General features: G+C 38.6%; 1 protein-coding gene across 1 annotated transcript in view; it reads left to right on the top strand.

Moving 5' to 3' along the window:
* The window catches only part of HELZ (helicase with zinc finger), an 80,854-nt gene that overhangs the window by 35,026 nt on the left and 23,563 nt on the right, over nt 1-22,265 (top strand). Inside the window, exons 12-21 of the mRNA XM_057368892.1 lie at nt 982-1,315; nt 3,597-3,727; nt 6,085-6,264; nt 6,792-6,896; nt 11,998-12,176; nt 13,728-13,846; nt 15,271-15,416; nt 17,855-18,002; nt 20,295-20,478; nt 21,488-21,716. Of these exons, the coding sequence (XP_057224875.1) occupies nt 982-1,315; nt 3,597-3,727; nt 6,085-6,264; nt 6,792-6,896; nt 11,998-12,176; nt 13,728-13,846; nt 15,271-15,416; nt 17,855-18,002; nt 20,295-20,478; nt 21,488-21,716 (1,755 nt within the window). The remainder of the gene's footprint in view (nt 1-981; nt 1,316-3,596; nt 3,728-6,084; nt 6,265-6,791; nt 6,897-11,997; nt 12,177-13,727; nt 13,847-15,270; nt 15,417-17,854; nt 18,003-20,294; nt 20,479-21,487; nt 21,717-22,265) is intronic.

Consider the following 22,265-nt stretch of genomic DNA (forward strand, 5'->3'; position numbering starts at 1 on the left):
AGAACAGATCAAATAAAACCTGTATGAGTATGAAAAGTGTTATATTTTTCCAAGAGGTTTTATTTCATTTGTGAATGGATTTTACTTTTTTTCTGTAATTTGTTGCAAATTTAGGAAAAAGCTGCTGATGAGAGAATAGCTGAATATTGTTACTGTGCAGACCTCTTTTCCCCCTTTGTTCTTTGTAAAACCAGGTTGAAGCAATCTGTTTAAAAAACCCCAACACACTGGGAAAAGATTACTGTGTATTGGTGAGAGGTCAATAAAGTGTGCTAATAAGTCACTTTAATGTGTTGTGCATGTGACTTCTGGAAAATGATAACTACAGGGTATGAATTTGTTACGTCTCTGATTGTAGGAGGAAGCTGCTGCTAAGAGTTCTGTGGATAGATGGTTTACAGGGCTGAGCCTGTGCTGCCATTCCCTCATTTCAAATAAAATTATATCATTTTAATGCCTGCARTCTGATTTGTTTCAACGCTTTTTAATCAATCCCTCTGAATTATAGGTATAATACCACTTAACTTTTAAGATGGAGATTTCTGTCTTTGGTGGAAGGGACAGATTGCTGTCCCTTTGCTGGAAGGGACAGATGGGATAAACAGGAGTCCTGCTCWGTTCTTTGCCTGCCTGTCTCTCCTTACATACCTAACATAGGATTACAAACTGTTTAAATAGAAATTTTTACTGCTTTGGGACATGTAATTCATCCACTCTAAGCTTTTTTTGCTGTCTAGTATTGGTTTCTCTCTTATGAGGGTTCATTTTTTAAACTTCATAGATGTTGATTCTTTTAAATATATACTTTACAGGCTACAATCAAAAGGAGAAAGTGTGGATATTKGCCAGCTGCTTACTTACAAAGGGCCAGTTTGACCCTACTTGTTTATACTTAAAAATTAATTAATGAAGTGAACGTTCACCCTGAATTTCAGAATCTGAGATCGTTTTTGTGCACTGACCCGATGCTTTCTCACTTAGGTTCAACATAAAAGTGCAATTGCAGATTGTAGCAAGCTTCATGCTCACTGGTGTTTCTGGAGGTGCAAAATACGCCCAAAATGGACAACTTTTTGGCCGCTTTAAGCTCACTGAGACGCTTTCTGAAGACACTTTGGCTGGACGGCTGGTGATGACCAAAGTCAATGCTGTTTATTTATTGCCTGTCACTAAAGAAAAGTCAGCCCAGACCCAAGGAACCAAAGAGAAGGTTTATGAAGCAGCTATTGAGGAGAAGACAAAGGATTATATCTTCTTGAGGGTATCCAGGGAATGCTGCGAGGAGCTGAATCTCCGGGCAGATTGTGAAATGCAGGTAGGTCTGGGTGTCAGAATTCTTTGCCTTGGGTTTGCTTTGGCTTCATAATYGGTTACCAAACAGAAATAACCTCGGATTAGGGTCACTGGAATTGCCTGGAATGATTGCATTTTCACCAAAGGTTTATCTCCTCCCATTCATTTTGTTTTGGGGAGACATACACAAGAATTTTAATGTCTTAATTTAACATGGATAATTGGTCTGGGAAGACTTACGTTGTTCTGAGCTCTTGGTTTTGTGTTTGTTTTCTTAAAACAATGATTAAATGTACTAATTGATTCTATTGGAAACTCGACTGGAATGCAGAATGAGCTGGGACTTCAGGAAYTGGCTAATTTTTCCTTGAGTGTCTTATAGATCTTGGCCCGAGGCAGCAGATTTGTTCTGCATTAGAAATTGGGTCCTAAAGTTGTTTGTAAAATCATTTAGTACTTCATGCATGTATTGCTGAACTGGTGGTCAGATTCTTAAAGCATTACCTATATTGGAATGAATTTTAAGCGTGAGGAATTTTTCTATGATTAAGTATTAACTGGAATTTTGGAAAGGGATGCTCAGGCTGGAGCTGAGGAGGTTGTAATTCGGATGTGCAGAGTTTTTGTTGAAGATGTTGGAGATTTTTGCTGTTCTCTTCAGTAGAGTTGATATTCCCTTTGTGAGTCTCAAACACTGATAAAACTGCTTTGATTTTTGTGGATTTTGGATAAGTTGGGTGGTTTCTTTCCTTTTTCTCTTGGTGGTGCCTTGTTTACCTGCTGTTCTGGCTTAACTATCATAAATACACAATTCTGCTTTTATCAAGTGAACAATTTAGGTGGGTTAGACTGACCTTTAAAGCACCATGGCTGCTGCCACTGTTTTATTTTTGGAGTGGTTTGTGTCTGCTTTGTGAACCTGGCAATGTTTTAACTTCCYGTCCCACCRTTTTCTGCTYGTGGAAAGTGCATTAAAGGAGGTTMCAYGTCTTYCCTTCCCAGATGGTCTCATCCAGTACTCTACAACAGCAAATAGAACGATTTGATTCCATCCAAGCAGCATTCAAAACAAAACAAATCACAAGCTGTTAAGAAAGTGGTGAATGCAGGTGGATAATAGGGGGTGTTTAATGCCAGGCACCTTGCTTGGACTCCCAGAAGGGGCTGTTAAAATGTYCCCCAGATGAGCATCACAGTTTTTCTGCATTTAAATCATCCTCGTTACATTGTGTGGTCTTTTGCCAGCTTTGGGTCTGTCTGGGCAAAGATTTTTCCCCCAGACAGATCAAACCAYGATTTGGGACTGTTGCCATTTGAGTGGCAGCCTTTCCCAGACACTTGCAGGATGAGATTTGGGGACAGATCAGCCCTGAGTAGGGATGGGTAGGACAGAGTTTGGGAAAGAGCTTGAGGTGCCCCTGGGGCAGAATGAGCTGTTCTGTCACTCCTGTCAGTGCCAACCATTCACAGCAGGGATTGGGTGCTACAAACTGCACGGTGGGGAAAAAAAAAATCTTAAATGTTTGTGTGTCCTATTTAAAAAAGGTTTTCCTAGCAGTTACAAACACCTCAGTGAGCTCCACGCTTAACGTTGTCAGATTTGTTGCTGCCCTTGTCTTCAGACTTATGGTTGTACATCTTGCTGTAAAATGTGATAGTCAAGATGAATATTTAATGTCTTCATATCTGCCAGAGATGGAAAGTTAATGGCTACACTCTGCAGGGATACAAGCAAACATTGTTTATTTACAGCAAAGGTAGTGTTGATTTTACATGCTCCATAATGATATGAGCACTGTAATGCTGAACTAAGAGGAGGAAAAAGGAAATGCTAATTTACAAATCCTTTTGAAGGAGATGATCTGCAAGCAGTAAACTTTACTGATCTGCAAGTAGTAAACTTCACTGGTGCATAAGTGTGATCCCTGTGGTGGGAAGGGGCCATGTGGGCAGAGGAAGGAGTAGTAGGACAACAGTATATTCCAGAAGTCTTTTTTGTATTTAAAAAAATTATTCCAAGAATGCTTTCCCTTTCTTTTTTTTTTTTCTGAAAATGCAGCAGAATCTAATCTTTAAAGTTAAACAACAAAATTAAATTAGAGAAAATGCTGTATTTATCTTTTATTTAAAAAAAAAGAGTTAATTTTATCACAGATCTTTGGACTTAATGCTACTTGCTGTTTTCTCCTGAGAGCCAGTGGTTTGCAGGAAGATAAAAAATACATCATGTACAGCAAAGCCAAATGAGCATTTTCTAAATGAATCCTTTTTGTTCACCTTTTGTTCATTGTGTTGTTGTGCAGGTCGAACTCCAGTTCCAGTTGAACCGCTTACCCCTCTGTGAAATGCATTATGCTTTGGACAGGATTAAGGACAACAGCATTTTGTTTCCAGATGTCAGCATGACTCCCACCATCCCCTGGAGTCCCAACAGGTACACGAACACAAATGCTTTCATACCAAACAAGGATTGTGTGGTGAATTTGTCAGAGCAGATGGCTGAAATCTGTCCTGGAATGGGAAACTTCTCATTAATGGAGAGGGGGTTCAGAGCAGGAGTGAAACTGTGCTGAATAAAACAAGAGCAGTGATCCTCCAAGGGCCAAACCTACTGAGTGCTTTTCCCTGGGGCTGAACTCGGGGCTTGGAGRCATCACAGTTCTCCTGTGGCTGCAGGAAACAGCCCTGCTGCTGTGAATTACTGTGCTGCCATCCTGCCCTGCAAACATCATCCTTCCTAGGCATGGAAGTGCCAATTCCAGGTGGATCCCAGGTGTGCCAAGCCCTGTTTGCAAGGGCTGATCCATTTGAACTTCCTGAGCTGCAATGAGCCCAGATTTGGACTTATCCCAAGGCTGTGGTTATGGGAAAGGGTGGGAGTGACTCTTGAAGGACCAGCCCTGTGCTTGCAAGCAGCCCAAAGATTCTTTCTATACATGTCTCACAGTTTCCTTTATGAAATTATAAACCCCTATATGAAATTATAAACCCCTATATGAAATTATAAACCCCTGTGTTATATAAATACTTCTAAAGAAACTTGAGGCTGATGCAGTGGAAATAGTTTGTCTGGAAGGGGAAGCTGAGGGAAGAGAAATGTGAAGCTGTGGCTCAGGGAATATGGGCAGTGCTCTTGCTCTTGGTGAGAGAGGAATGAGATTTCTGTGCCTGGAGATCAGGGAAATGAGAGGAATGTGGAACTGATCCTCTGTGCAGCCTGGGACGAGTCCTGTGGGGTCTTAAAGGTGAGAATTAGGAGTGGGATTGTCATGCAGGACAAATCAGGAGACAGCCCAGGGATGAAAAGGAAAGTGATCTGTCAGAAACTTAAGACAGTGAGCTATTGTAGAGTAAAAATGACTGGAAAAATTGTAGCTTGTCCCTGGAAGTGTAGGAAGAACATAAATAAAAGGGTGGGATCAGTGTTCTGGGTGGGGTGATTTCACTGTGTGCATCAGAGCTGTGACAGTACAGAGAGAATGAAGGGAATGGGTTCTGTASAGAGCTGCACCACAAAGCTAATGGAGGTCAGGGACAATCTGCTCACTGACTTAATTAGGTTTTGAGTGAATCTTRCAAGGAAATAGTGTGGAAGAATAGTTTGGAAGTAAGCAGTGATTTTATAAAAAGGAGGTAAGTCAAGTGGGATAGAAGTTTTTATCTTCTATGTACATATCAGTTGTAGTTGATACGTTGGTTTTTTTTTTTTTTTTTTTCCATCAATAATAAATGTAATGGTTGTAGTTCAGTTTAAGTCAGTTCCATCTGGTGGCTTCATTTGTCCTTCCTTAAGGATCAGACTAACTCCAAACTGTCTTCCTATTTTTGTTCCATTTTCGTTTTATGTCCCTTCCTTTCCAGTGCTTCTTAGTCCCTTGCCAGCTTGTTGTTCACAGGCATCTTAAAAGTCAGGAATTCAGTCAGTTCCCTCTTGATCTTACTCCCTGTTGCTAACTACTACTGAGCAGAAACTTTCCCAGTCTGTAAGAAGTGTGGTGCTTGTACCAGAGCAGATCACATTACTAAAGTATGGCCATATGTGCAGCAGTGACAGGTGTTTTTTACTATGCATGTCTCCTTTTAAATCTGTCAGTGGGAATATTAAAAACTCTGTCTAGAAATCTTTAACCTCTTCTGCTCATTGGAATTTTCTGAAAGCATCTTCCTACCAGTGCTGGCATCACTGGCTGCTTGCAGCAAAAATCCTTTTTTTAGACTGCTTTCCCATTAGAGGTATGTGTCTTAGTGATCTTAAAAAAAAAGGAAAGGGAAGTTTGTAGTTAATTGGTAGCCAGTAGTTTTAAAATTTGATTGTCGATGAGTTCTGCCAGGCCCTGGGGTTGTATAACTGTTGACTTTTAAAGTTGACAATGCAAATGCTGCAGGGAAGAAACATAATTAATACAGCTATTATTGTGCTTGGTAATAGTAGGAAATCATTGTATGTTTACTTGCTTTTGTTATTAGGGGATGGTGCAGTATATTCTTTTACAAGATGTAAAATATCTTCACCTTTATTTGCAGGTGAATTGTTGTTAGGCGAGCTGATATAAATTCAGAATAGGTTGAAAAAATCCTCCCACAACTGATTTATTGCAAAAACCAAATTTTTATGATTGAAGCATGTGATAGTTTTGCTGGATTTGTTGATTTGTGACACAATCCACAGAGCAGCTCTGGAAAGGCTCTTAAATTTCTTTAACACTTGCAAAATCTTCCCTCATTTAATTTCTGCCTGGCAGTGGATTGTGAGAGCTTCTGTTTCTAACTCTGTGGCCTGGTTTTGCACAGACAATGGGATGAGCAGTTGGACCCTCGACTCAACGCGAAGCAGAAAGAGGCTGTTCTGGCTATCACCACCCCGCTGTCCATACAACTGCCTCCTGTTCTTATCATCGGTCCCTATGGGACAGGAAAAACCTTCACTCTGGCTCAGGCAGTCAAGCACATCCTCCAGCAGCAGGACACCAGGTGAGAGCGGCACTGAATACACAGCAGCACCCCCTTAGCAGACAGGATGGGATTTTTTGTTCAAATTCAAGTCAAAAGTGGAAATATTGAATTTCCATCCAGCTTAGAAACAAACAAACCCAAGCCATCCGTCATTGTTTGGGAAATGATAAAGTAATTTTGTGATCTCAGCCTGTATTTGCCATTTAGAACAAAACTGATGAAGATGGAAGTTGTGTAGGATGGCTGTGATTTGCCTGGCATGGGAAGTTTTGCAGTGGGGTAGATAACAAAAGCTGTTCTTTAAAACCAAGTCTTGATTAATAATTACAAAATAATTATTGGAAAACAGTTTGGGCTTTAAATCTTTTGACAACGGAAGGGTTTGACTTAAGTGCTGAATCATGGGAAGTGCAGTAGGTCAGTGAGCAGTTTCATGAAGAGAAATGTGCAGGAAGATGGCCACTGTTTCCTTTTTTTTGTATTCTACTGCTTTGAATTGTTTTCTGTTTCTTCATTGCTTTTTTATTTGCATCCATTTATTCCAGCAGGATTCTCATTTGCACCCATTCTAATAGTGCTGCTGATCTCTACATAAAGGATTATTTACATCCATATGTAGAAGCAGGCAATCCCCAGGCAAGACCTCTCAGGTATTTTTTAAGGCTTATTATGTATCTATAAAATATTATTCTTAAGAAAAGGTGTCTATAAAAAAGGTTAAAGAATTTTAAAAGATTAAAGCATATTGGCATTACCAGCAGTGCTTTTAAAAAACAGCTTAAAAGGAATGTGAAATATTGTAATGTAATTTTGGGTCATTTGTTAAAAGCAAATAAAGACATCCTTTTTTAAGCTTTTATTATTCTATTGATAAATGTGTCTTTCCTAATGAGCAGGCTTTTGATATGCTCCTCTAAAAGCTACTATGATAAAATAAAATTGTGTTTTAATTTCTGAACATTTTGACTTGCRTTTACAAGGCTAATTTGGAAACTGGGGCTCCCCACCTGGCTTCTTGGAGAAAAAAATTGATGTCATAGGAGCTACTTATTTAGAGAATCATGTGAGAATAGTTTGGCCTCTTCTAATAAGTCAGTTTGAAGTGATTGTGTGTGTGTTGAAATGTACTTTCCGTGGGTGTTTGGGGGAAATGAGTAAAGGGAAAAAAAAAAGAAATGGAAACTTGAGAGCAAGGAGGGTAAACTAGCATAGAAATGGTTAAGGAGGATTTATTTATGGGCATAAATCTGTTCCTGGGAACGTTGTGCTCAGCAATCACAATGTATACATTGTGCTGCTAACTTGGTGTATATATATATTTTAAATTATGGGCATCGTTTTCTGAATGCCAGTGGGTGAGTTTATACTATTACTAAGAAAACGACTCTGTGTTTACTTGTGAGCTATTAAAAGCCATCCTGGACTTATATTTTATGCAATGTCACTAAAGCCAATGAATTTATGTGCAAGGGCTATATTTGCAACAGGTGTAAATTSTCTGAGCTCTGTTGGCTTTAGTTGCTGTGTGACATTTTACAGACATCTGGCCAAAAAAAAAGGAAGAGTATTTTTGAAAAGATACCTTTGATCTGTTTCTTTTTTAACCCAGATTGTCTGAAGGTGATTTGTAAAGCACTTTGTGATGAAAAAYGTTGTGGTGTCTTAATTTTCTGGAGGGAAAAAATGTGTGTAATCCACACTTTTGGGAATATTGAAGTCTGATTTCACAGAGCAAGGAATTTAAGTTAAATACAGTTTTATTGTTGCCAGGCTTTTGCTACTTTGTTTTATATGCTCTTTTCAAGAATCCAGTCCCAGACATAGTAKGCAAAACGTACATAAGCAAAAATGACATTTTTCTTGTGGTTAAAATTTAYGCACATACTTGCCAAGAAGATCATAGCACATAATTTAAAAGTCACTGAATGTTTGAATTTCAGTCTAATTATTGTAGTATTTGTTGTGAAGTCTTCAGAAAGTGCTGCTGTTCAAATAGTCAGGATATCTCTATAAAAAGTTACTTTTAGAGAGTGGAGGCACCTCTGGAGTTGTGCATTTATGTTAATGGATCCACAAGTATGGGTGATTAAAATAAAAAATCTGACATATAATTGTTGTTTGGGCACAAAATGCATTAACCTGCCATGGCAGGAGTTAAAGGTCAATTTTTCTGAATCAAAAGCTGGAGTTTTATGAGACTCCCAGCTCAAAATTAATTATGGATGTACCTCCCTTATTGACTGTTGTCAAGATGTATTTTCATATTAAAATCACTGCTGTTAGATTAAACTGGGTGATCTGAGCCTCTTGCAGGATTTTAAAGGAACATCAAGTGGAGTGGAAGCAGTTAATTATTGAAGGTGGATGTGCTGCTTGCAGAGTTTGTTGTGTTTCTAAATAACTGAACACTTTGCTGTGGATTTCAYCCCTTATTTACTCTGCAAGTGATGAGTTGGCTTATTGGGGAGCAGCATAATATTTTATAATATTTATGTTTTTAAAGAAGGAAAGATAAATTATTTAACATTTTGTACTGAAAACTGTGTAGATATTTCTGTGGGTAACATGTACGCTAAATAAATTATCCTGTCAGTGATGTGACATGGAAGTTTGAAGAGTAGAGTTTGTGGGGTTTTTGGTTTAAATACCGTGTTATAAATTTGTATTTTTACTTAATAAAATAACTCCCTATGCCCTTTGGAAAATGCGAAGTCAGAATGAACACGGAGAATTTATGTTAAATCCCAGTTCTGCACCTAAATGAAATACCAGTGCAGCCTGAAGGCCACATTCTCATAGTCYTGATGCCCATAAACAAATTATTACCCAGAAAAAAGCTGTGCCCCTGGCTTTGATTAGATGAGTCAACTGTATTAGGGGCACACTCCAAAACCTCTCTTTTGACTGGAGAAACTTGACACTGAAACAGTTTCATATCCTTATGGAAATGAATGCAGAAATGATTCTGAAGGAACGAAACCCAACCCCAAGCTGCAGTTGGGAGGAGAGAACCTCGATTAAGGGCTTCTGTTTGATGGGGAGACACTTGATTTTTAGTGTGCTGGAGCAGCCAGGCACCTTTAGAGGGTGAGTCAGAGCTGTGAGAGGGAGTAATTGGCTTCTAATTTGTATATTCTTCTCTGTGGATGTGCCTGTCTCCATCAGCTGCTAGAACCTTCTGGAGGTGGGAGAGAACTGTAGCAGGAGAGTTCAGATTATCAGCCTCTCCTAAAAACTCTGGCAGATAACAGCCATTCCTCTCTATGTTTATGGGCAGGGGTTGAGGTGTTAATATTAATTTAATATTATTTTACTTGCATATTTCAGATTTAGTTGTTTCCATATACTRGTTTTGTATGGAATACTAAGGGAAAAGGAAAGAGGTTGATACAGCCTTTATCTATGTATTTAGTATTTTTATTTATTCCTAATCATGTTTTTTCTGGCTGTCAGTCCAGAATTAAAGTCTCAATGTGAGGGATGTGATGGGGGAAAATCTCTCTCGTGAGCTGTGCCTGGGTTTGGGTTCTGGGGCTGCAGCTTTTGCCTGTTTTGTACCCAAATAAGAATAAAACATGTTGTAGGTTCTAATGAGTGTTCAGGGACTCTGCTCATGTAGGTGTGAACATTTTAGAAGTTTAGTCTTTTCTTTAATCCAAAGTTRAGGGCGCATTACAGGGTGAAATGTTATGATTTGTGTTAAGCTAGAAAACCCCATTTTTGTAACTGGTTCTTCCAACTTTGAGGAAAAAACACTTGAGAATGAAATTGTAGGCGATTTTATTGGCCCCAGTTGCACCTGAGAAAGAAAGTCCTTGTTCAGTGAGGTTTAACTTCTATCATGACATTTTCCAAGTAGTCACATCTGTCAGGTGTTTTTATGCYAGTGGTGAATAATAGCTCTGGGATACCTTTTTGATCTCACATCAAAATAAAAGAAATTAATGGGTAAGCAGCAATGCAGTTTGAAATGCTGTCAGCCAATCTGTGAGTCACCCACAGTTGAATTTTTGTAATAAAAGACAGTGCATGGTATAATAATGTCTAATAACCATAATATTTTGCATTTCAATAGCACCTTTCATCCAAGAATCTCAAAGTGCTTTACAAACATAAACTCCCAATAAACTCAGTAATGCTCACAGTCCTCCTGTGAGRTGCTGGGGAGGTTTTACCTCAGTTAAGGTTGGAAAAGTGAAGCACACAAAAGCTGGGGATAAAAAAGCTGGGATAAGTGGAGCAGGGTTATCACAGTCCCTTGTTGTAGCCTTGACTTGGTGCTGTTACATTGCTGTAATAACARTTTATCAAATAAAAAAACCCTCAGTTTGAGAGCTGATAAGAAATAAATACATGGGGAGAGCATTAGAAGCCTCTTGTTCTAGGAATGACTCAGGAGTATGGGGGTTGCTGCTGCACTGAACCCAGCTTTACCTGGAGTTACCTTTGGTCTCCAAGTGTGGATTTGGGTTGGTTGTGTTGTCAAAGCAAAACTCATTCAGGATCCTGAAGTGCCTTTGCATTTCTCTTTGTCCAAAATGGACATTGTRTCTTCACAACCCGTATTTATTCTAATCCCAGTGCTCGTTTCTCTCACGTTACATGGAGCTCAGCTGTAATTTTCAGACGTGGGTGGACGTGTGATATCCAGAGTCCAGCCAGTGCAATCATGTTTTGCAATTAGGTGCATAATTACACTTTTCCAAACACTTTATTAATAATTTGGGAGTTGAACTATGAGTGCAGGAGAAATTAAATAATGAATAGATAAACCAAACGGCACTAAATCCTATATTTAGAACTGTAATAATTTAATTAATTTCATCTTCATTTGCTTTGGAAATAAATTTAAAAGAAGTTTAATTCCAAAGTTTCTTTGGATAATAATTCCTTGTAGTTTAAAGGTTCTACTTTAGATTTATTGCTCATGATAGAGATGATAGTGTTGAGGAACATGTGGTAGAGGTGTCCCAAGGCACCTGTCCCCAGCTCTGTTCACCCCTGTGGAGTCACTTGTGCTCTCTTTTTTGAGGCACAGCCTTTGTGTTCTCATACAGGCTGTAACGTCATCCCTTCCTGAGAAAAATTCATCCCTGACCCCATGGGATGGTGGTTAAAATGTCCTGATGTGTCGTGGAAGGATGTTTGAAGTCCAGTCAATTTTCTGATATTTTAGACTCCAGCCAAACTTCTGGCGCTGTTCTCTCATTCTTTTCTCCAGTGGAATTATGGCCCTGTATGATAAAAAGATGAAAACACCTCATGTTTGGTTCTTAGAACGCAGACAACACATGAGAAGTGTGAAAGGAAGAACAGGATTTCAATATATTTCATATATATCATATATTTCATATATCAGCTGCAGTGGGTGAGATGTGCAGARCGCTCAGTTCCATACTCTGGGCTATAGTTACATTTCAGATCAGGAAATATTTCTTTAAAATAAATTTGTTGTAAGTTCAAAGTGGAATAGGCATTGATGTAAGRGTCACAGAACAGAAATTTGAAGAATTTACAGATTCCTGTATGTGAAAAGATTTCGAACTGTTTGTGTATGTAATACTGCACTGCAATAGTAGAAGGTGAATCCGAGACATTTTAGCAAATAATTCTGCATAGCTGTAATATTTATTTCTTGAAGATGGTATTAGTTTACCAGAAAACAGAATATCAATATGTGAAATATTTGAAATACTAGTCTGTGGCCGTGTTCAAACCTCATGAAAAATAAGCCCCATTTTATTTTTTCAGGGTATATTTCCGAAATCGCTGGGTAAAAACTGTTCACCCAGTCGTGCATCAGTACTGTTTGATTTCAAGCACACATTCCACCTTCCAGATGCCACAGAAAGAAGACATTCTTAAGCAGCGAGTAGTRGTTGTTACTTTAAATACATCACAATATCTATGTCAGCTGGATCTMGAACCAGGTAAGGTCATTTCTAAACCAGAAATGTGCCCAGAGAAATATCTTCCTCTTACCAGTGTTGGTCCCTTCCCCAATTCTTGGAACTGTTCAAAAATAAACAATGATAATCTTAAAATGCTCTTTTGTTTGTTTATGAATAAATGTTTCTTACAAAGCTGTTAACTGCTGGCATTCTAATTAACCTTTTGCTTATTCTTTTTTTTTTCCCTTAAAAAAAATAAATAAAGAAGTGGTGCTATCTATGATCTGGTGTTTCTGAGATCCAAGAGGGAAAATTCTGTTTGAGAGTCTGACTTTGAATATTATGCTCATTAAGGTCATTACTCAGTGGAGCATGTAAGCATAAATACACAGGGAGCTCTTTTCCCTTGTTTTGTGAATTGTTTAGCTTTGCAAACAACTCCCACACATACAAGCCCTGTCTTTGTTAACATGATACATTTAGGGTTGTTTTCTAAACTGAAACATATTAGACTGATTTTTTGGGGCAGAGGCTGGCTTAGGGTTTATTATTTTCCTGATCTCCAAATTAAATCCATCTGCTTTTGGGGAGAACGTGGATTTTCTTTACCTAAGTTGTTAGGGTTGTTGTTTTATGGCTACACTGAAGCATTTGTTGCAACAGAGAAGACTAATATGGAATTTATGGTAAATATTTTCGGGTCTTTAGATAGAAATAACTGCTTTGTTTGGCAGCGAGCWGTGTACAGTCATGCCATAGCAATGTGTGTGCAGCTGTATGAAATTCATACTTTCCAGAGAAAATTGCTACATTTTTCTGTATGTAATCTTAATTGGATGGTATAAGTCCTCTAATACTTAGTTTTGAACCTTAATATATCACAGATATCAATGTATAAAACCCCTTATTTTCTATACATATCGTGAATTTCGATTTCATAAAATATAACTACAGTGGCCAAGTTTTTTTTCAARTGCATGTTCTGCAGTGCATAGATTCCCACCCACCCACCAAACCTTTGGTCCAGTATTATCATAAGATTGAATTGAAATTTTCCTTCAACTTCTGTTCCTTTTTTCCCCCCTGACATTCCTTTAAGCCCATAACCATCAAAGTGCTCAGGTATGTGTGCAATTTTAATGGGAAATTCAGTGTATAACATAGTCAGTAGGACTCAATGAGGAATTCCTTGTCATTATCATTGCCCAAAGCTCTTCAGATCTCATGGTGATGAAATGATTTTCAGATTTGAGAAACCTCTTGAGGGATGGTTTGCCAAGAGACATTTCCTCTTGGTGCAAGGAGGGCTCAGATAAAATGTGTTTGATTTCATGTTCATCACAAGATCTGGCAAACATGGGGGCTCCAGTGTCACTGGCAGCCAGGTGACCACTCTTGGTCACTTGGTGGGTTTGGAAATTGTTTKTGTGGTTCTCAGTAGGTGCTAGAAATTAATTTGTGTAAGCCACACTTGTTTTTTTTATTCTACTTTTGGTTACTATCAGAATACAGAATAAGTTCTATTTCTTGTTATCAGTGTTCATTTTATATTTCAAGTTTCATTTATTTGCTGCTGCCTCTGTTTTACAGGKTTTTTTACACACATTCTGTTAGATGAAGCTGCTCAAGCTATGGAGTGTGAAACTATTATGCCTCTGGCATTAGCTAATAAAAACACAAGAATTGTCTTGGCTGGAGACCACATGCAGGTAAGAGCTATGGAGTTTTTGAGTATGAAGTGCACATATATAATATTTGTATTTATGTATTTATCTGCACCAAATCATATAAGAAATGGGGAAACCAAGGAATAGAATTCCAGGGATGTTGTTTGACTGAGATATGGGGATTTTTTTACAGTCAAGGGTTTATAACTGGTATTCCCTGTTGATTTTTAAAAATAATTCAAGAAGATGGAGAATTAGGATTTAGACCGCTTTAAATTTTAATTTCTAATAAAAATTAAAATTATTAAAAATTATTATTCATCATGATCTGGTGAGGATTTGAGCATGGGAGAAATGGGGAACTGAAACTAGCCAGTGCTTTTATGTTTTTGCAAAGTGCCTGGGAGCTGCTTGGTTTGGAGAGTTCAAAACACTGATTATGTCTGTCACTTTGCAGCCTGTAGGCACAAGAAAGCATGCTTGGAAAAGTCAGCTCTACTTGCTTTATTGATTTAGGCCAGATTTATTTGTTTTTATAGATTTGCCTTTAATTCTCTYCCCATCTCACAGCAGCAGTAGAGTGGATGTTTGGTACAGTAAACTTAGAATGGTGTTGCCACCTGTGATTTCATACTACTGGATCATTTCAAATGCTGATRCCAGGAATGCCAGGGACTGGGATGGTGCTTTTTAAATACTGATCTCAAAAGTGCTTTTCAGGGGGTTGGAATTCTTATTTGAGGCTTGATCTCATCAGCCCAGCTGGGTGGATGAAGTCTTGACTGAGCTTGTGTGTCTCAGGCTGTTCTATAGCTCAGGGTCTTACAGAAGATCCTCTATCWGGTGTCCAATATTTACATTTCAAATCTTAAGATTTAGCTGAAGTGACAGTCAGAGTCCGAATCATGTGAGTTCAGAATGACAGAATAGATTGGCTTCATTTCTACGCCTGGAAATTGTATTTTAATATTCTTCTTTTCATCATCTTTGGTTCTGTTTTTCCTGCTGTAATAGATGGTGGTTTTATTGTTAAACAAGCCCAGTAGGAGTTTMGTGTAACAGTAAATAGGTCATTGGGTTTTGTTTATTCAACAGCATTCTATTTAACTTTTTAAGTTGTGGTAAAATGTCTTTATTTTCTGATCTGTGCTATTTGTGGTRGTAATTGTAAAAGTGATTGTCGGAATAATGGTGTAAAGTCATTCTAAACACAGTTTGGAGTGTTAGATATAAGGGCTCTTTGCATAGTTATTGGATATTTTATTGTTCCTTTARGATCATGCTGGTCTTTTGTCACTTTTCTGGTAGGAATGAGTATTTCTGTGGAATAGCCATGGTTTGTCTTGCACGTACAGCAAAAGAAAGGTTTCATTTTGGGTTTGATGCAAAATACCTCTGTTGGGAGCATGGAATTGCAAGTCCACATATTTAGTTACATTTTCTTTGTATGTGTGTGTCTATTACAGCTCAGTCCTTTTGTCTACAGTGAATTTGCCAGGGAGAGAAACCTTCACGTTTCCTTGCTCGACCGGCTCTATGAGCACTACCCTGCAGAATTCCCCTGCAGGATCCTGCTGTGTGAGAACTATCGCTCCCATGAAGCAATCATCAAGTAGGTGTGAACTTTTTCACTGCATCATGTGCTCCTTCCGACTGCTGTGAGTGAACAAAAGAGCCCAGCACAGCTCCAGTGGTTGTGTYTTGAAATCTTAGTTGGTTCAAAGTTAATTAGTAATTTTTTTGTTGTAATTTGGTCTGGGGGACAGACTCCTCATTCAGTTTTGGCTGCAAGACTTGCATCCTAAACCAAAGAAGAGCCAACTTTTCCTTTTTAACCCCCATGCARTTTGTCATGTAGGCTCTGTGCTTCTTTGAACCATTTCAGAATTTTAGATTTATTGGAATGGATTATCTTGGAATGGTAAGCTGTGGACAACATAAGGAACATATGGATGTGCAACTGTGGACGGAAAAAAATAGGTCAAATTTTGAGCATGTTTCTTTACTGTTGACATCTTYTATTACTTCTTTCAAGACAAATTAATCAGTGGGTTTGCATTTTTATGCTATGATAAACTAATGGCTGCCAGTGTAATGAGCTCATCCATGAGCTGTGCTGGAAAGAATAAGTGCAATCATGGGGAAAAATGCTAAAGTTTAAATCCTGGCTCAAATATGTACTGAGGAATATGATGTTGGTATCCAGTCATACTAATTAGGTTATCACTGTGTTCAAAGCAAAAGCAGAAATATTTAAGTGCTCTAGGGAATCAAAAGTGAGAATGTGAAATATTTTCTTACATAGCTTGATCTGTCTTCGCTTCATGGACTTTGTAATTATAGGCTGAGTGCTGCTAAATTTTGTACACATTTCTTAAGTTTCTGAGTTTGAAATGAGAGAACATCTGARTTTGAAATGAGAGAACATCTGAGTTTGAAATGAGAGAACTTCTGTAAAGGAAGGGATCATATCAGCTTTTCTTTAGAGATCACTTCCATGTCATTTGCCTCAGAAAGATTGTAAAAATTCACTTCAGTGGTTGGAGTTCAGACAGGGAATTCCAAGAAAGTGTTGAACACTGAGATGAGGATGCAGAAATGCCACTGTTTTGCTCTCTGATGAAAGTGCARTGTGCCCAGTTCCAGGGGGAAGGGTTGCTGTGGGTGGTGAAAGCAGCTGAGCACTCTCGTGGTGGTCCTTTAGGAGATGGCTCAAGTCTCCTTGTTTCTGTAATGTGGAATTTCCACTGACAAATGGCACCGTGACACTTAGGGCAGAAGTGGAGGAAGATGAAGAGCTCGTTAATCACCTCTACCTCACTGAAGTGGAGACACCTTGAGAAATTGAGGAAAGAACGAGCCATTAGTTCAGCCTGACTTTGGAGCTGTAATTGGACAGAACAGCCCATACAGCAAAGTTTTGTTGTTTAATGAGATCTCATTACTAAAGTTAATTTGCAGAAGGAATGGTTAGTTTTKCCCCCTGGCAGCTATGGGCTGACTGCTTCAACCCAGCCCACAGAGGAGTCCAAACTCTTCAGGGTTGTCCAGGGTGAGCTGGTTCAGGTCAGGGCAGTCTGAAGTGCTTTGAGGGTGATTTGGGAGCAGACAGGTAACTTGGCTTTTTCATAGGCAGCTGTTCCTATCCTGAACTGCAATAGAATCCTGGAAGAACTTGGAGCCACCAAGGGCACAGCCTCCTGCTTTTTGGCTGTGCATGTCAGGCTACTGCAGCCTCTGAGTGATTTCCAAACAGCATTAAGGCTGGAGGCCGAGCACTGAGAAGTTGGATGAGACCAAAATTCACTAATTATTGGAATCCAGTGCATTGATTTAGCTCCACTGTGCAGCAGCACACAGGATTTACAGCAGCCTTCACTCTCTCCTTGCTGCCTTTTCCCCTCATTCCCTTCAGGTTGCGTTTCTCCCTCCACCTTTTCACCACAAAGCCATTCTTGCCTCATTTCTTTCGCAGTCAGCCAGCTGCTGGAATGGCTGCTGCCAGCAGAGGAACTTTGTTCTGGTTTTGTTTCTGGTCTYCAGCAGCACACATCAGCCTGCAGTAGAAGTCCCAGAAGAAAAGTTCGGTTGACAGCTGAACGCTCGGCCTGCTCAATGCACACGAAATCTGTAGTAAATTTATCTTCCGAGTTCAATAACTCTTCACTGACATGAGCAAGCTCATTGTCCAGCCTGGGGAATAACCAGTGCCAGACAGCAAGTGTTCTTTTTGCCCGGTTTCCAGCCACCAGAACTTCTGAGTGAAACATCAGTGAGAATGTTCATAACTCTGTCGAGCTTTAGATGAGAAGCAAAAACAGCCTTTGTAGAAAAAATGTTGSAAAAGCATATTTTTAGTGCCTTCTGCTGTGTCTGTAGTAGAGAAATATCAGTTCAGAGAAATCATTTGAAGATGCTGAATAGTAATCAGTGGTTCTGTTTTCCTTATGAACTATTTGGTGGTTGCATATTTCATCAGGGAGATTTGCATATTTTATCAGTGAGCTTATGTGTAGACTCCACATTTTACCCTGTTTTGCCTCGTTGCAGTTACACATCCGAACTTTTCTATGAAGGCAAATTGATGGCGAGTGGAAAGCAGCCAGCACACAAAGATTTCTACCCTTTGACTTTCTTCACAGCACGTGGAGAAGATGTGCAAGAAAAAAACAGTACAGCTTTTTACAATAATGCAGAGGTAACTCTTCTTTGCTTTTATTGTGGGTTGTTTTCTTAAAGCTGCGCCCAAAATTTACTGGTTTATGCTCAATGTGGGTGGAAGACATAAATTGTCCTCTACGAGGAGAGGGGAACGTGGAGTTTGCTAAACATGATGTAATGAAAATTGTGATTGTAGTAAACATTTCCRCTGATTTACCTTCTTTTTTTCTTTGCAAATTATAAACCACATATCATTCTCCCAGGCTCATTCTTCAGGATGTCTTTGCTGATAATTTATGTGRCATTCTGATAGATGTATCTTAGCAACTGAGAGTAACTGCAATTTGAAGTAAAACTTCGGTTTCTTTGACTGTTGTAGAAATGTTCCCACTCAGATAAGAGTCCTCTGGAGTAACATTTCACATTTGCTTTAATATGTTTAGGATCAGTGTCTAACTGATAATGTGCAGCTGAGGKTTTTTAGGTGAGAACTTATTCTCAATCTGTTTGTTTCACATAGATTTATTGGTGTTCTTCAAAAATTACTTTCATTCTCATTCCTTCCCTTGTGTTTAAAGGAACCAAACAACCCAAGCCCATAAAATCAAAGATAAAAACAAACACATGCAGCAGCACCTTCCTCCCACCTTCTGACTTGATAACGCTTTTTGTAGTGGAAGATGCCTTTTTCCAGTTAGGGGAGGGAGAGAAAATCGAATAAATAGCAGTAATTTCCTTWAGTTTAGGAGGAATTTTAACTTGTTGTGAAGCACTGCAGACCTCTCTGTGTTTCCCCTTGGTGATCACGGTGTGGTTCATCAGATGCACAATTTGAAACCTGTTTGTTGTTGCTCTGCTGCACTTGTTAAACATTCGTTGCTGTGTTAAAATCCCTTCTTAAATAAGAAGCTTCAATGGCTCCTGAACACCTGACTGCTCTCATTAATCTACTTGGATTACTTTGCCATTTCAAAAAAGTTGTAAAAGACCTAAAAATATCTTCAGTGGCCAAGTAGCTGTCTGAAAACTGTGAGTCATTAATAGCCACAGGCAGAAATGAAGGACAACGGCTGCTTCAACACCAACAGGAAAAACTGAAATTAGATGATCAGGGAGATTTTTTCTGTTTGACCCTTAATGGATGTTTGCATCGGGGCATCTTGTGGTTCATTGATGCCTATATTAAGATTTAATCTGGGAAATACACTTTCCCTTGTTGGTCATCATTTTAAAATTTCCCTGTGTGGTGTTAATTCCAAATACACACCCAGAAGCTATAGACTTGCAGAGAATCTTGCCAAAATACCTACAAAAGATCAGTGTTTTTGTGCTATGGTTTTCACAGATATCAGAGTTTATTCTAATATCCTTTGTCAGTAGAGCTGGCTTTTAAATGCAAGAATTGATGTCACAAAAATATTTAGGTCTTGCTTAAAAAGCAGTCCCATATTTTCAACGTCCTCTAAAATTGCCAAAAATAAACTATTTGTGTGTTTTTAAGGATTAATGGATTTTTTTTTTCTTGAAGGGGCTGCTGTAGGAAAACAGCATCATCAATTCTCATGCTTTAATTAGCTGGAGAAATATTTATTGAATGTAAATTGAAAAAAAAAAGAAAAGCAATCACAAACCTTCTCTAAAGTTCCTCAGAAGTGCCTTTTGCAGCGCAGAACCTCTGTTATGTTGAAATGAGCTGCTCTGGCAGGAGGTTACTTTGAGGCTGTCTCCTCACAGGAGGAGCTTTTCAGGTTTTATTACACATTAATTTGCTCAGGTAGCACATTTTGTAGGATTTCACAGAGATGAACGGGCAGTTGATGAATAAAATGAAACTCCCAATGGTGTCCTTTGGAATGGGGAACGATTGTGCTCTGGTGTTCAGATTCTGTGTCTAAAGTTACCAGACTCCACCATGACATAGATAAAATCCAGAATAAAAATCAAATTATAGCTATTTAGCAGCACATTTATTGACAGAAATGAGTTATGGCAAGAAGGGTCCTAGTCCACTTGACATTTTCATAAGAACCTAAGAATGAAAATGAAGATTATTAATGTCATTTTGAAGTTTGTTATTTTAAGGTTTATAATTTTAACAGTGACTTTTGAGGGAAAATTTACTTCAGGATAAAGGGATAATAAAGTACAGTAAATACACTGTTTTATCACATGATATTTTAGAGTWTCACTGCAGAATGCAGCAGTGTCACTGCTTGTGTAACACCGTGTCAYGTAAGTGTTTCAGAGCTGAAAGTTCAATTTCTCCTTCCATATCAAAGAATGATGCTTGGTGGAGCGTAACTTTTAAGCACCCTGCTTTTCTTGCAAGGTTTTTGAGGTGGTGGAGCGTGTGGAAGAGCTGAGGAGGAAGTGGCCAGTGGCCTGGGGCAAGCTGGACGATGGCAGCATCGGGGTGGTGACCCCGTACGCCGATCAGGTGTTCCGGATCCGCGCCGAGCTGCGCAAGAAACGCCTGTCGGACGTCAGCGTGGAGAGAGTGCTCAACGTGCAGGGTGAGGAGCAGCTCTGCACCCCAGAGCTGGGCTGAGAGAGAGAGAAAAATGTGGGGAAGGGAAGGAAGAATTCAATAAAATTATCCTGAAGTGATGGGAGYGAAAGGAGAGCTGTGATACGGCTGTTACTCCAATGCTGACCATGAACTCGTGGATACGAGATTTATCTGTTCCCAAAATCAAGTTCAGCCTTAAAAAATAAATTGAGTGATGATTGTGAAAACTTTCCACAAATTGAGTGAAAATTGTGAAAACTTTCCACAAATTGAGTGAAAATTGTGAAAACTTTTCACAAAAATTCAGGAAACTGATGTTGAAAATGCCGAAACTGATAAATTCTTAACATAATTTGAACGTTTTTAACAAACCAATGGATTTTAGAGTTCCAAACACAAATGTACTTCAGCCTCAGAACATTTTACTGATTTTTTTTTGTCCATCTGTGGAAGAAACTGGAGAAGAAGGAGACTAAAAATTTAGGTGTTTCTTCCTGAAGTCACTTTGATAACAAGGGTTTTGTGTAGGCATAGCCTGTTGCTAGGTTGCACTTCTAGTCAGTAATAAACAAAGGCAGATGATAAAGTGACTGAGTGACAGTGAGTGGTTCGCTCTGTTTTTTATGGTGGATATTCATGTGTTTGAGAAATTTTAAAATATGAATCAAAAAACTTCTTTTTAAGGTAGAATAAATAAATTCAAGATTTGTTATTGACTGACCGGCAACGCTGTAAAGACAATTAACATTTCAGAAAGTTCAGGAGTGATTAATACCAAGGTGAAAAAAGTTTTTTAAAGAGGAAATACTCTTGTAATAGAATATRCTATTTATAGTGCGTCCTTTAAAATTTTTAAATCTTATTATTCTTGCATAAAGCTCTTTGTGTGAAGGGTAGCTATGAGTTCAGAACATCTAGGTGTGAAATCTGGCTGGCAAGTGAAGTGCTCTGGTTGGGGGATGAGCAGAAATAGCAGCAATTATCTCAGCCGCRCGTTTTTTGTTTCATTTTAGGAAAACAATTCCGAGTTTTGTTCCTCAGCACAGTACGAACACGGCACACGTGCAAACACAAGCAAACTCCAATTAAAAGGAAAGAGCAGTTGCTGGAGGATTCCACAGAAGATTTGGATTAYGGTTTTCTGTCTAATTACAAACTTCTCAACACTGCCATTACGAGAGCACAATCCTTGGTAGCTGTGGTGGGAGATCCTATTGCTTTGTGTTCCATTGGAAGATGCAGGTACTTTGTGTTCCTTGGTTAATTAGGGCTGAGGGGATTTGAAAATGTTTTTATCTGTGACTGGTGGATTTAGGAAAATGATGGATGTCTTCAAGTATAACAGAGAAAAAGTGTGAGATACCTACACCTGGCCATTGRTAAACTGTCTTTTCATGCATTTATAGTTTGCTCAAATTTTCACTTTACAGCAACAATTCAGCATGCTTCACTTTTCCTTCTAGGATTTTATTGTGTACCTATTACGATTTTATATAAAAGTAAGACATGATTTTCAGTTTAAAATGGTGATGTAACATGGCATTTTGAAGTTAAATATTATGGCAGTCGTAGGATGGCAGAAAACTTGAAAAACATTATTTATGTTTTGAGAGGTCTTCATGACATTGGGAAAAAACTCGTTAAGATTTGAGTGAATTTACATTTTATACACCTAAATGAAGAAATGTGAAAATTGCTGAGATATGTAAACACTTACGTTAAGRGTTCCAAGTCCTTGTTCTTCAAAGGGTTTTTTTTCCAATGGAGGAGCTGAAATTTTGAAATGATCAG

Source organism: Malurus melanocephalus, unplaced genomic scaffold, assembly GCF_030028575.1.
Source record: "Malurus melanocephalus ecotype Western Australia unplaced genomic scaffold, MMel_1.1 scaffold_98, whole genome shotgun sequence".
Lineage (NCBI taxonomy): Eukaryota > Metazoa > Chordata > Aves > Passeriformes > Maluridae > Malurus > Malurus melanocephalus.